The sequence below is a fragment of the Protopterus annectens genome, chromosome 2.part1, assembly GCF_019279795.1.
Source record: "Protopterus annectens isolate FY-2018-M chromosome 2.part1, PAN1.0, whole genome shotgun sequence".
Taxonomy (NCBI): domain Eukaryota; kingdom Metazoa; phylum Chordata; order Ceratodontiformes; family Protopteridae; genus Protopterus; species Protopterus annectens.
The window spans coordinates 1,742,590,085-1,742,605,888 of NC_056729.1; the positions used below are offsets into that span (position 1 = coordinate 1,742,590,085).

The 15,804-nt window shown below is 39.0% G+C and overlaps 1 protein-coding gene across 4 annotated transcripts in view; it reads right to left on the reverse strand.

Moving 5' to 3' along the window:
- The window catches only part of ACAP3 (ArfGAP with coiled-coil, ankyrin repeat and PH domains 3), a 1,969,869-nt gene that overhangs the window by 33,442 nt on the left and 1,920,623 nt on the right, over positions 1-15,804 (reverse strand). For 2 of the 4 annotated variants that reach the window (XM_044063200.1, XM_044063198.1), the window contains exons 20-21: positions 12,328-12,393; positions 11,527-11,619 (exon numbers count right to left, since the gene is read on the reverse strand). In XM_044063200.1, the coding sequence (XP_043919135.1) occupies positions 11,527-11,619; positions 12,328-12,393 (159 nt within the window). Of the gene's footprint in view, positions 1-11,526; positions 11,629-12,327; positions 12,394-15,804 lie in introns of all 4 variants that reach the window. The other 2 variants (XM_044063202.1, XM_044063201.1) reach the window with 2 other exon arrangements.

Sequence of the window (15,804 nt, forward strand, 5' to 3'; positions counted from 1 at the left end):
ACCATTGTACATATAGTGCCCCCGCTCCAATCTAACACAAACAAATGACTGGTGTCACAGCCATGGGTTAAAACTAAACATGAAGAAATGCATTTTAGTGCCCTTTGGGAAATCACCCACCCAAGTTAATTACTCCAGCAATAAAACACCCTTACGAGTTCACCCAGTAGTTAGGATTCTGGGAACAAATGTAGAAAGCAACCTGACCTTCGACCAACTTAGCAAAGATAGTAAGAAAATCGTTCTGTGTCGCCCGAGTCATAAGCAAGGGTATGGCATCCAGGTCCAAGGAAGTTATAGTACCGCTGAACTCAGCCCTTATCAGCATCGAGTACAATTGCACTTACAACAGATGAACGCCCTCATAGGTTCCACACCAAGAGAATCCAGGGTATGAATACCCTGTCCTACACAAATTGCCTTAAGGCCCTGTCACTATAATAAGTCTCCTACAGGTTACTGACAGGAGATTTATGCCTAGCAGATAAGGCAGCCTCATATCCGGCTCTGATGGATCTCTTGAACATACATAAAACGACAGCAGCAGAAACAGTAGATCCAAGGACCTGAACTTTGCCTGCAACATAAATAGAATATCTGGAGAAACTGATACGTCTCAAAGGATCCCCACTCTACGGAGTAAGCTCACCGTCTATATGAAGCACAGTTCATCCCTGTCTTTATTCAAAAGAAACTTTGAAAACTGGATGGGAAACCACGAGATCACCTTCCATTCGGCCCCATGTCTTTAATGGACAGAAGTCAACAGTAAGTCAATTAATCCCCAACTAACATACCCCCAACCCTTGGCTAGTAACATACCCCCACAATATAGTCATCCAAGGGACTTGGGGACAAAATTGGGTTAGGCCGCATGGCCTAAGGGGGCCGCATGGCCTAAGGTTGTAAAAACCCTGGAGTAGTTAGCCTAATATAAACCTATGAAACTTTAAAATATACAAGGTTTTTTTTCCCTAGCACCCTCTTATTATTATGTTCAATGCTGAGGACACTGCTTCTTTGGAAATTATGAACAACAAACAATAGAAAACCTGCCTCTCTCTTTCTGCAAGAAGCAGCACAGTCCGAGAACATGAAAAAGAATACCATTTGAGTATTAAATCATTGACCTGTTAGGCAGCAAAAACTCAAGCAAAAGTGATTTAAGCAAAGTCATATTTCTGGTTTGAAAGCCGCACTTGTGCTTGGTTCCCACTGTTCCTGTAACTAGCCTAGTCCAGATACAGAGTTGCTGTATCCAGGATTGTTGGTAAGCTTCTGAGCCCTCCAAGCCTTTCTGTGTTGGAGGGAAGCCTTCTAGCTTATCAGTGGGAGTGGTAAGCACTAAGTAGCCTATCTACCAAAAGAGGACTGGCTCCTGGCCCAGAACTTGTACCTTATTGGCTGTTTGAGCAGTTTTTTTTCCCCCATCTCTTTCAACTTTCTGGTTTAAAAGCCGCATTTATGCTTGTTTCCTGCCTTCCCTGTAACTAGTCTAGTCCAGATACAGACTTGCTGTATCCAGGACTGTTGGTAAGCGTCTGAGCCCCCCAAGCCTTTCTGTGTTGGAGGGAAGCCTTCTAACTTATCGGTGGGAGTGATAAGCATTAGGTAGCCTATCTTCCATGGGAAGAGTGGGTTTTGGCCCATAAATTGTAGTTTATTGGCCATTTAGGCAGTTTTCCATCTCTTTCAACTTGCTGGCTTAAAAGCCTGCATTTGTGCTTGTTCCCCACCTTTCCTGTAACTAGTCTAGTTCAGGTACAGATTTGCTGTATACAGGGACTCTTTGTAAGCTTCTGAGCCCCCCAAGCCTTTCTGTGTTGGAGGGAAGCCTTCTAGCTTATCAGTGGGAGTGGTAAGTACTAGGTAGCCTGTCTACCACAAGAGGAGTGGTTCTTGGCCCAGGAATTGCAGTTTATTGATCATTTGGGAAGCTGTCCATCTCTTTCAACTTTCTGGTTTAAAAGACCACATCTGCACTTGTTTCCCATCGTTCCTGTAACTCATCTACTGGAAAGCACTAGAAAGCCTTAAACTGATACAAGCCTTCTAGCTTAAAAGAGAGACTTTGGAGTGATTAAGTATCAGTTTTCTGTATTTTCTTGCTGTACTTAACTGTTTTCCGCCTAGTGTTTATTGGGATTTAAAAGTACTTATTTGACTGCCTGCATTTTAAAAAGTCGTTTTTTTTTAAATAATTTGTTTAACTGATGTAGGCTACATACTAAAGTACAATAGCCTTTTCTGATCTCTTGTAGTCGTTTAAAGCTGTTTTAAGTGTACTTTTTACTGTTTTTGCCTTATCTTTTCAAAAAAAAAAAAAAAAAAAAAACTTTCCTTGTTTCCTGCCTTTCTAAGCTAGTATAGTCCAGTTTTCAGGCTAGTGCTGAACTCAGGGCTGTGTTACAAGTTTCTGAGTTTGAGGGGAACTTTGAGCAGCCATCTGTCCCTGGAGGAGTGGTTCCAGCCCAGAAGTTAGTAGTTTAAAAACCGCGTTTGCATGGTTTTGCACGCCGGGTAGCACCGGTTAGCTATGGTTAAATTATTCCCGGCTCCACTAAGTCTCTTCTTCAGTTTTTTCCCTTGAAACTAGTCTCACAACCTAAGCACTCAAAAAGCATCATACAGTCCAGCACTTGCTCAGACCTAATAGCAAGCACTAATATACCCCGACACTTGATTGCCCAGCAGGGCAAGGCTCTTTTATCCACCCCTCACCAACCAAGCAACTATGCAGCTCACCCTACTATGCAGGCATGACCAGGGCAACTTCAGGTGTACTCTCCAGTCCAGCTGGTGAACATGAGTATCCAGAGGCAATGTTACAACTGCCTCATGTACACAAACAACCCTCTCCTCCTATCACAAAACACTAACATATGTGAGAGATGCAATTATACAGCCAAACTGGAGGCTAAGGTCTCTCCACCCAAGACTGGAACAGACAGTCATGAGGAGAAGGTTAACACTTGCACCACGCCTCCAGCCTCATATAGACCTACTTAACCAGCACTGGAAAAAATACACATAAATACACTAAATCATACTCGGACACTAATAACCTGCAAAAGCATCTGAGAGCTCCAAAGCAGACACCCCAAAAACCTGTACCTCCCATCACAAACCAGACAACACATAAAACACAAAATCAATGTGCCACACAATCACAGCCCTTAAGGCGAAATAACATACTTAACACACTAGTAGTAGGTGACTCTATAGTCAGGCACACTGACATCCCACTCACTAGGCTGGACAAGGAGAAGGTTACTGTTAGCTGTCTGTCGGGAGCCAGAATCCACCACATAACACAAGCACTCAGGTCACTCCAGAACAAGTACAAATATGACTCTGTCATTGTTCATGCTGGTGTGAATGACTTGAGACCTACCTCCCTGGACTACATGAAAAGAGAAATGGAAGAGCTCTCTCTCTATGGAGAACGTCGACATCTGTGCAGTTACTGAAACCTGGTTCAAGGATCCAGCACTAGAACTCATACCACACATTTCAGCCACATAACATGGACCGAAACACAAAAGGAGAGTGTGTATCCATATTCATCAAGGATACCTACACCTCCAGGTTATTGGCGCAGCATGATACCACTGAGATCCATGTGCAACTAACATTGGGCAAATCTGCACTGCAAATTGTGGCCTGCTACAGATCAACCTCCATGACCCAGGACCAACACTCTGCCTTTCTGGAGATACTGGAAAATATGAAGGTCCTACCGAACACCCTGATATTGGGCAATTTCAATTACCCTACCATTAAATTGGGAAAACTACTTGAGTACAAACTCCCAGGCTCAGCACTTCCTGGAATTTATCAACTCAAATGCCCTGGATCAGCTGGTAAACACCCCTACCAGAGGTGAAAACATATTGGACCTGGTCATCACCAACATGGGTGACAGGTGTTCCGCACCAGAGGTCAACCTGTCTCTGGTTAGATAAGACCATAAACTAATCACTCTGGATGTCCACACCCCACCACCACCCCCAACCAAGGAAACCACAGTGAAAAACATTTGTAAAGCAAACATCACCTTACTTAAGACAGAGTTGGTAAGTTTTACAGCCCTCACGCTAAAGGATAACGCTGCCCAAGATGCAGAATCCATTACAAATGCACTCTATGAGCACCTTACAATGATGCATGGATCGTGCCATCCCTAGCAAAACCAAGACTCACTCCCCTAAGGGAAGGAAACCAGTCTGGTAGACCCCTGCCATAAACAGGCTATACAATAGAAGGAGGAAACTAGTTCAGGAAAAAAAGCAAATCCCAAGAAGGAAAGACATCACTGATCAGTATCAGTAAGAAACTAAGGTCACTCATAAAATCATCCAAGGCTAACTTCGAAAGAAAAATAGCCAAGGATTCGAAAGATAACCACAAAGCCTTCTTTAGCTATGTCAAGAATCTAAGTGGCAACTCACAGATATGCTTTGAGCTAGTACTAAATAGCACAAAATATACAGAACCTACTGATATTGCCAACATCCTGGTAGATAGATTCAGTGCAAACCTCACCCATCCTCTCACCTCCAAAAGGGCCCGCAACAATACCGGAAAAGTGCAGTGTCCCAGAAATCAGAGATGCACAGGTGAAAATAGCCCTTTCAAAAGCCAAAAACACAGCGTCAATGGGGCCAGATAGTGTCCCAGGATGCATCTTACACGAACTACAGCACAAACTAACCCCCCACCGAAACATGCTGTTCAATCCCAGCCTCTCCACAGGCTATGTGCCCATAGAATGGCGCACAGCAATGGTTATTCCGCTCCACAAAGGAGGGGCCACAATTGACCCTGGTAACTATCGCCCCATAAGCCTGACTAGCCTGGTCTGCAAGGCTATGGAGTGCATCATAATGGAACTCATTAACAAAGACATTGGGAACCTCCAAACACTTGACCTGACCCAGTTCGGCTTTGTTAAGAGCAGATCATGGCTACTAAACCTAGTTGACTTTTTGAGGCAGTCACCAAGGCCATGGACGAGGGAAAGGTGGTTCACCCAGCCTACCTTGACCTCGCCAAGGTGTTCGACACCATTCCTCACTCAGGTATTATAGAAAAACTCACCAGCCTAAACATAAACCCCTATGTCACAAGATGGGTTGCCAACTGGCTTACATAAGAATAGCAGGCTCCAGGTCCGACTCTAAACCAGTCACAAGTGGTGTCCCACAAGGCTTGGTCCTGGGACCTCTACTGTTCAGCATATACTTCTCAGAAGTACAGACAAACACAAGAGGACTATGGCTAACCAAGTTTGCTGATGACTGCAAACTGGGAGCCATAATTGACTCTCCGGCTGACACGGACATCCTCCAAAAAGGCCTTACTGAGACGGACACCTGGTGTCAAAGTCATGGCCTCAAGCTAAATGCCAAAAAATGCATAGTCATCCCCATTTGGGAAAAACAAAGCACCCATGAATTACCACATAGGTGGCAGCCCCCTTAATACAGAAGGGGTAATAAGAGATCTGGGGACCCAGGTAGATAGTAATCTCTCCTTTGACAATCATATTGCCAAAGTAGTTAGGAAATCCTTCTATGTGGCACATCTAATTACTAAAGGGTTCACATCTAGAAATAAAGAGGTTATAGTACCCCTCTACTTGTCACTCATCAGACCCATCATAGAGTACAATGCCCCATTTGGGATGTACCTCACAAGACACTTCCAACAGCTGGAAAGACCACAAAAGTACATCACCAAGAGGATTACTGGCCTCAAACATATGTCCTATGCAGACCGACTGAAAAAACTCCGACTGTACTGAGTGGCATATCGCTTACTCAGAGGTGATCTCTGCCTGACTTACAAAGCCATGTCCAACTCAGAATTGATGGACATGCTCCACCTAAAGAAATCCAAGTCACTGCAAGCCACGCACTCTAGTGAGTTAAACCTCGCCACAACAATAAATAGAACATGCTGGAGGGATAGATTTCTGTCACAGAGACTCCCCCATGCTTTGGAACAAAATTTCTATCTACATTAGGCAGAGCCCCCTCACTAACACTCTTCAAGAGAAACCTTGACGAGTGGATGGGTAACAGAAAATACACCCCTGGGATCACTTCATTGGCTCAGTTAATTAATCAATGGGGCATCGAAACCCGACACACTCTGGCTAGGCTTATAAATGCCCTTGGGCAGATAGCCTAGTACCTACCTATGAACCTATGAATCTATATCAAGCAACATGCTGTAAGCTTGTGATATGAGCCCTAATTATGTTTAGATACACAAACATGCATAAGTATTCTAACAAATGAACTCTACATAAAAGTAAACACCACTATCAAAAGACTATCTGCACACCCTGGGTGCATATATAGTTTGGCCAGTTGCCTAACTTTATTACTCTTTATCAGCATCATTGAACATCTAGACTTACATGTATGACTATATTTGGTGTACTGTATATATCTGAAATATGACACTTGAAACCATTACACATTAAATCGTCAAAATTGCTGCAGAATATCACGATGCAAAAAAATCACACCACTTATTGTATAACTACACAGTCAACATTCATTCTCCATTTCCAGCTTTATCCAGTTTAGGGTCTCAGAAGACAAGATGGAGTCTTTATTGACTGCAAGGAGGCCCAAGGAAGGAACCTTAAACCCTGAAAGAAACACATAATTATCAACCATGGGATGATTAAGGCCACTCTATAACCAAATGGGATAGGTTCTTTCAAATACAAAATGGGAAAATGGCTAGGGTCAAAATTACCATAAAGGGCAGCTAGCCTCGTACTTACCTATGAACCTATGAAGGAATGCCAGTCCAGCATGGGATGCCTTGGAGAGTTATTTGGCAGCTTGGACACAAAGGAAGAGTCATTCTTTGAAATTCCATTTTATTTATTCATTTTTTTTTATTTCAGCTTCTTTTTTTCTTTATTTTTGCAGAGGTTGTATTGTATTTTAACTATTACTATTTTTTTTAATTTACTATTTTGTTGCATATGTTTCTCCATGGACTTTTTAAAGGATTTCTTCAAAAGGTAACATGCAAATGTAAATGTGTGTGCATGTGTGTCTGTGTGTATCATTGTATATGGCTATGCTATTATTGGAGTACTGTAGAAGGTTTTGTTCTATTTGTGTAACAGTGTGTTTAGTGGTATTTGTGCTAGTTTATGTTTTATGTGTGTGCGTTTATTTCTTGGTCTGAGGTACGCTGTGGTTACTATAGGTTTTGTGCTGTGAATGGGCTTTTCACAATATGTAGTTGTGTGTCTATTTTATGTTTTGGATGTCTGTATTACACTTTGTGGTAATTTCTGTACTATGGTTAACCTTGCTGTACCAAGTTTATAATATGTATCCTTCAGATATGTTTTTTTTTTATTTGTGCTTATATAACATACTTTATTTACATTATTTATTTACAGTATAATGTATACAGGTAATCTACTGTGTTTGGCATATAACACTCTGCATACTCCTTTACTTTAAAATTTAGTTTACAATAGGTTTATGTTTTTGCTAATAACATATATTGTTATTGTCATGTCACTATTATGTCACTGTATTATTTATTTGTAAATGTTCAGTTGCTTGCAAGTCCATTGTTTGCTTCTTTGCTTTCTTTTGCTGCATTTCTTTATTTTTCAGGTTTGCTATAGAACAGGTTTTCCCTTCATCTGTTTTTCCCAGATTTTTGAGATGCGATAGGCTAATCCTTCTATGTTTTTCCCCATGTATTGTATGATGACTTTTTTTGTCATTTTTTTTTTTTTGCTATCTTTTGCCCTTTTCAGATCTTTTGAGTGTTCATTTTTTTTATCTTTTGCCCTTTACATTACTTTCTGGTTCTTTAGGGGGATGCTTTAAGGGGTAGTGTTATGCCCTCTGCATGTCTGCGATACAAGAATTCCTTGGAGTTTGTGGTTTAGTCTGAGTGCCTACAATCTTGTACTTAGTATATATTCATGGCTTTATATTTTCATTTGTGGTATTTTGAGGATCACAAATGGGGTTATTATTTCAACAGAAGCCTCTTGCTAGGTTTGCTTTTTCTATTTCATTCTGTATGTCAGTTCTTTCTTCTTGTTTTTATGTTCTGTTTTTCTGTTCATTACTTTGGCTCTTTGTTGTTGCTGTAATTGGTCATACATTAAAGAGCGTCTCTGTACATTCATTGAGAGTGTTCACTTACTAATTTCTGAGTGTATTTGGTGGTAGGGTGTTATGTATACTTTATTTTATTTGATGTCTTGTTATGTAGATGTTAGTACTGGCTGCTGTCTTAGTTGTTACGTGTGGCTGTATTCTGAAACTGTTCCTTTTTGTGTTTTATTAATGTTTTTAGAGGTATGGGATTTTTTCATGAATTGTTATTTTGTATTGTAGCTTTCCTCTGTATATCACTATTATTCTCCCATTGAAGTGAACAGGATTTATTGATTTTATATACTAATTGTTTGCAGTTCTGTGCTTTAGTGTTGGCATTTTATGAATGCTTAATTGCATTTTTTCATGTTTATTATGCATACATTATTTTACCATTGTAGTCTATGGAGTTTGTTTTCCATTAAAGTCTATGGGAGTTTTTCCCATTATAATCTGTTGGGATGGTAGTCTATGGAGTTTGTTTTCCATTAAAGTCTATGGGAATTTTTCCCATTAAAATCCGTGGGGATGGTAGTGTATGGAGTTTGTTTTCCATTAAAGTCTATTGGGAATTTTTCCCATTATAATCCGTGGGGATGAATATCCAACTCAGTTTGTTTACTTTTGTTTGGATGACTAAATCAGCATGTGTGTATTTTCTGTGCTAAATTATTGTTTTTATTACATGCACATACCTATATTTTAGCAATCCCCTGCAACTGGATAATGCTGGCAAGGTTTGATCAAACAGCGAAGTTCGAGTGATCAAAGAAAGCCAGCCATGGTTAAATCCAGCCATTACCCATAGTCAGTCATGGGTTATTGCTATCATACAATTGTATTATTTAGGGAAAAATGTTCTTACCTTTTTGTAAACAATGTCACTACATAAAGGAAATGTAATGTTCTTCTATGACCTTTACTGAGAAAGGGATGTCCAGGTCATCTAGTGAGCATGTGTTCTGCTTGCATGAACCAACACTGAGCACAATGCAGTTTCTGCCACTTTTTTGTTAGAAAATAAAAACGACTTTCCAAACTCCAATCAGTGCAATTCTCTTAAATAAAATAGTGATTCCTGCTGACTGCCTTAGGAAAGCTGTTTCTTACTTTCAGTTTTTTAGTAACTAGTAGACTTGTAATCCTTACTGGGCCGTCTGTTCTTTTATCTGACTTTTTTATTTACCTTGGAAGTTAGGAGTGTGCATGCAAACTACTGTTTACGTGAGCATACTTGCAGACTCCCAACACCAGTGCAGCAAGTTAGATTTTTTTCTTTTTATATTTTGTGTTCTTTTTTAGTAGTCCTGTCTGGTTAGGGAGGACATTTACCTTTCACCCTTCTGATAAATGAATTTGTTTTCCTCACTTTGTGGGGTGCAGAACAGGGAAGCTGTAGCTATTTTTCATAAGTTACAGCTGCCAAGACTTTTTCTTATTGGTTATGGTCAATTTACAAGGGCATTCTGATTGCTTTGTCCAACCAGCATGCACAATCTGGGATGCTAACAATCACTAATGTAGAAATACGCAGACACACACAAATGTGTTTGTGTGTGTGTGTGTGTGTGTGTGTGTGTGTGTGTGTGTGTGTGTGTGTGTGTGTGTGTGTGTGTGTGTGAGACTGTGTATATTTATTACATATATCAAGTATTTGAATGTCAGTCCTATCCCCAAAAATGAACTGATCCCAAACCACACAGCTGCACACTAACCTAAAAATACTTCAAAATAAATACAGCCAAAGTGGTTTGGTTCACAATCCTTTACATTCCTTTCAGCTAAACCATACAGACTAACGCCAGAGATGAGTGCAATACATCTCTCCATACTAAAAATAACACTAACCTGGATTAAGTACTATGGGACACTCATATTTTTTAGTGCAGTGAACCTGTTTTTTAATGCTTTCTTCAGGCCTCCACTTTGTCTGTTGAAGTTGTTCAAACCATCAACCACCCACCACAAACACCTAACTTGACAAAGCACTTCCTCACCCTAGGTACAAATCTAAAACATGCCACTCCAAGAAATTACCAACAAAACTTCCAACCAGCAAATCTCTCACCCAGATTAAAATGTAAACTAACAACATTAATCAAGTAAAACAAAATTAAACCTTTTCAAAAAATAAGCCTAGCTACAGCTATAAAATATATATGTGTGTATGTACGTTACTATCTCACCAAACCACACTATTTGCAGTCGATACAATAAAGAAAAATTAACTAAAGAAAACAAAAGCTTGCCTCCTATACACAAACCACAATTCAACAAATCCTTAATACTCCAAACAACGAAAACACACTTAAAATAGACAAACCATCCTAACCATGCTCCCAGCCAAAAACTAAACACTATCAAAATAACATCCAAAAATTTCTCCAAAATCTTAAACAAATACTTTGCTTAATTTTCTCAATGCTCCTGTCCAAGAAACCTTGTTTATTATAAAATGATAAGTCCTAGGACATTTTGTAGTGAAAAATGTACACTGAAAATGTAGCAGAAAAAGTAAAGGTAGAAGAGAATTAAAAATAGCAAAGACAAACAAATTGAATATGTAAGTTCATGGCGAGCATACTTAATATTTGGTACCATAAGGGTAATTTTTTGACTTGTGGCTTAACTACTTGTCAGAGTACTGGTACTCCAGCATTATTACATTAATACCGATACTGTAGGAGTACAGTGGTAGATAATAAGCACATCTCTAACAAAGTCCACTTTGTTCATTAGACTATTTTGTCAATATCTATAAAATATCTTCACAGATTCAAAAACAATTTATGCTTATGGAGAATGCTGTACTAACTTCATAAGATTTCTCATAATAGTTGCAGCTTGGAACTGTGCCTTGCCCTGAGAGTAAACCAATGTGGAACTGGCTGAATATTCTACCATTTATAGGAACTGTAGATATACATTCAGTTCTTTACAGATAAAAGATTAGAATTTTTTGTGTTATCATATTCATTTTGGAAATACTGCTTTTCATTGTGTTTTTTGTAAAATTATACACTTCAGATGGGGGCTGCAATTAAAACATACATTCTAGTGCAGTGAACCTAAGGAAAACAGGAGATGAGAAAAAGATTTGGGGGTAAATCAATATCTCCAAGTTGATTCATGCAAATGCAATGTGAAAGGACAACAGCAGAGGTCAATGATGTTCTGGTGTGCATAGAAAAGGGAAGAGGAATCCCAGAGTAATGCACAATGTGACCTTCGAAATGGACTGCATCACTCCTGTACAACTACGTGCACATACGAAACACCTTTCTGAAATGCAGTTAGGGGTATTACTTCTAATGAAAGAAAACCAAGAGATAAAGGATGACATGGCATCTTTTTGAAGTTAACCTACCTTCCTCTGTGACACTATCCACAATTGATCCAAACACCAAGATGTCCGTACTGCCATCTGTGCTCCCTCCCAGTCCACTGTCACTGCTCAGACCTGTAGGACCAACAGGGGGCAAACAGTAAGCAATTTAATACAGGATAATACAATTGGGACATAACAGATACAACTACTACTGAAAGAACTAGACGTGGCCATCCTCCAAGATGCACTATCCCTTGTCTTAGTCCGTAAATCTGTCCATTAATGTCTATATACAGATCACACACTGTTATCCAGACACATTACTAAAGAAGCAGACACTTATGAAATATACATTCTGTGATAATGATTCACAACTGTTCACAGATGCCAAACATTACAACAAAAAAACAAAAAGACCTTGGGTTACAAAAATATTGTTTAGACTTACAGAAGTCAAAGACAGCAGCTCAGGACACTTCTCACAGTACGTTTACAATTTTTATCTCACAGTCAGCAGTACTTTCTACAGTCTGTTTACAGCTATTGCTATCAGGAAAACAATTAATTGTGTCTGGTTTTCTAAAATGTAAAGTGCGTTATCAACAAGCATCCTGCACCTAAGTTCTAGCTAAGTTACAACTATCAAGAGAGCAAAACATTATTTGTGGCAGCCAAACCTTCTCTCGTGCCTTCATCTCTGCACATAAATGTAACTGACATTTACTTCTAACTGTACAGAAGCATATAACCTCAATGTAAATCCTGACCAAGACCTCCACGATGAAGAGATTCGTCAAACTTCACATTAGGAATCATGTTGTTACAACGACTGTTACTTACACGACACATTGGAGTTAATCTGATTATTACACTTCATTTTTTGCAGGGATAAAAAGGATGGTGCACCTTGAAGAAAGAGAAGTAAAACAAAAATCTAGTAAGGAAACTGTGCTAGTCTGGTCAAGGTAGTAATGGAAGAAAGACAATGGACTGTTAATAAATTACAATTAGGGTAAGGAAAGACAAGGAGGACAGTAAATGTTCATAAACTCTGAAGACACATTAATATTTCAACACTAAACACAAGCATACAAATCATGCGTTAAATGACTACGTCACTTTAAAATATTTGCATCATTGTGAAGCTTCTCCTATGTGATGAAATGGTATCTATCATGTGACAAACAACACTAATTGACATCATAGAAGTGGGACAACATAATTTACATCATAGAAGTGGGACAACATAATGGAACAGTTAAAGTATGACATGCAGAACATTTTTGTAAAACAATGACTCGGTTTCCCACTGGAACTTAGTAGGGTACCTAAATCGAAACAGACAAAGCAGGGTGCAGTCCTGGCACACTGTACAACAAATGCTGAATATTCTGTCAAGACAGAGCACAAGATCATTTGGTATAAATTTGTTTTTAAGTGAGATCCAAAGCCCATTTATGCAAGAGGCTACATCCTAAACCCCACAAGCACCTGACCCTCGTTCTATGCCAAATGTCATAGTGAGTGGTAATATACAAGCATGTTTAAAGTTTCACTGAAACACTTTCCTGCCAGTCTGTTTTCGCTATCTCCAAGTAGTGGGTCATCAGTAAGATGATATAGCCCCCTTGTATAAATGACTATGTAATAACGACATGGGTATTACAATAGTGCTATGATACACAGGCCATTTCAATAAAACACAAAGATACAAATTTCCATGTGCAAGTGACAAAGTAAATAAATAAGTAATAACAGAGTTGAGATTATCAAAAGGGTTACTGAGATCATGGATAGGGAGTCCTCCAGGGTTCTGTGCTGGGACCCGTCTTATTTGGCATCTACTTTTCTGAAATAAAAGCAAACACCAAAGGACTCTGGATGACTAAGCTTGCCGATGACTGCAGGCTAGGAGCAGTTACTGAATCCTCAGATGATATTGCCATCCTACAGGAAAGTATGCCCCAAATAAATACCTGGTGCTAAAACCATGTTCTGAAACTAAATGTCAAAAATGCCTTATTGCAGCCTTTGGGAAGTCATCTATCCCAGAGAACAACCCATTAACAATATGCCCCTGAGAGTTGACCCAGTTGTTCAGGATTTGGGAACTTACGTGGACAAAGACCTACACTTTGCCCAGCATGTGTCCATTGTTATAAGACCGTCCTTCTATATTGCACTGCTTATAAACAAAGGGATTCCATTTAGATCTAGGGAGGCACTGTCCCTCTATACTCACCCCCTCATCAGGTCAGTCATGGAATATCTTGTTCAGACACATGCAGCAACTGGAATGCCAACACAGATAATGTACTAAAATGATACAAGGCCTAAACAACATGTCTTACACTGACCAGCTCAAAGCCCTGTCTTTACACTTGGTATCCTACAGACTACTAAGAGGTGACTTGTGTCCAGCATACAAGGCATCCACCGACCCCCATAGGATTTACTGCACATCAGCAAGTCAAATGACATCAGAAATACCTGTCCCAGGGATCTAAAGCTGCTGTAGAGATGTGTGTGTGTGTGTGTGTGTGTGTGTGTGTGTGTGTGTGTGTGTGTGTGTGTGTGTGTGTGTGTGTGTGTGTGTATATATATATATATATATAAATCCCAAAAGAAAACGGTGCACGTGAACGTACCGATTTGGTGCAAGATGTATAAAACATAAATGCCCAACAAATCTTCAGCACTCAATAACAAAAATAGAAACGAACAGCTGCTGAGAAGAGAACATTATTCAAGCACAGCCTGCACGGTAATACACAGACCGGTGACCGGTTTCGCCTAAAGCGTCATCAATGTGTAACTAAGAAGGCAGAAACCCGGATTTAAATACAGAAGCAAACTACAACAAGCAGCAAATATTTAAAGGTGTAGACACTTACATTGATCCTCCAATTACTGTACCAAAACATACTTCCATGATATGTATATATTACAATAAATACATAAATAAACATATAGACACTCCACCAAACCTGATCTGATTTTAAAAAAACTAATTACTAAACTTGATACATAAAGTTATGGAAAAATTAACCTATACCAAACCAACAAGGGTCATAAATACTAAAATACAAAAACCTATATATTAAATATAGGCACATACTGCTATGTAACCAGAAATAGAAATTCCCACCTATATATAGAAAAAAATATATATATGTACATACACATATAAATATATACATATACATACTTTCATGTGTGGACATATGTATATTAATATACACTTCCACACTCTGTCTTATATGGTTATATAATGATATCCATAATAAAATATTGGAAAAAATATATATGTATTTACACTAGATGTTGCTACACCATTATATGTTTTCTACTATTGGTGTGCTTAAGTCGATTCAAGACTACCCGCACTCTCTAATATATCACAACGCTGTGGAGCCCACTTAATAAATATAACCAACAAAATATGTGTCTATTAGCATTATTAATACCCTTGTATTTGTATAACAACTAAAAAATTAGCTGAAAAAAAAATATATATAGATATACACACACACTTAAATCCAAACACCTGACAGGAAAACCTGAAATCTAACCCAATTTACTACTGGTCATTTAAACCTGGTCCAAAGAGGGCCCCCAAATTAACAATCCAGCGACGTTCCTTATCGGTCAGTATTTTGTGTTTAAGTGAGATGTTGTCATCTTGTGTAGTTACCATATCCTGGCCTAGAAACACAAAATGGGCTGTGGTATGAATAGCCTTATGTTTATATAAAGCACTTCGAACCCACTGATACTTTATATCGCTGATATGAAGGGCTATTCTCTGTTTCAATGTACAAGAGGTCTGACCTATATAAAATGCCCCACACTGACATACAGCCATATAAATGACCCACGTACTGGTACATTTTATCATATGTTTAATATCAAACACCCTCTTGGTATTAACTGATGTGAAAGACTTGGTTTTAGACATCAGTTTACAGTATTTACAAAAACCACAATAAGTACTGCCCACTGTACTTACTGTTATTTTAGAATCCACTTTTCTGCCCTTCTTGAAGGCTGAAAAATGTTGCCCCAATGATTTACCCTTTCTGTATCCAAAGCTACAATGATGATCTTCAACAATTTGTGTGAAAAAAGAATCTGAATGTAAGACATGCCAATGTTTAGAAATGATGTCCTTGATGTGAAAAGTGTTAGTGTCATAAATAGTGATGAATCTCACTTTTTCTTCTTGTAACCTGACAATCGACTCTCTATCCAACAGTAACTGTGTTACAGCACCATTTTTAGATAGCCTATGGGCTGCTTCTACCCTAGTTTTGTTGT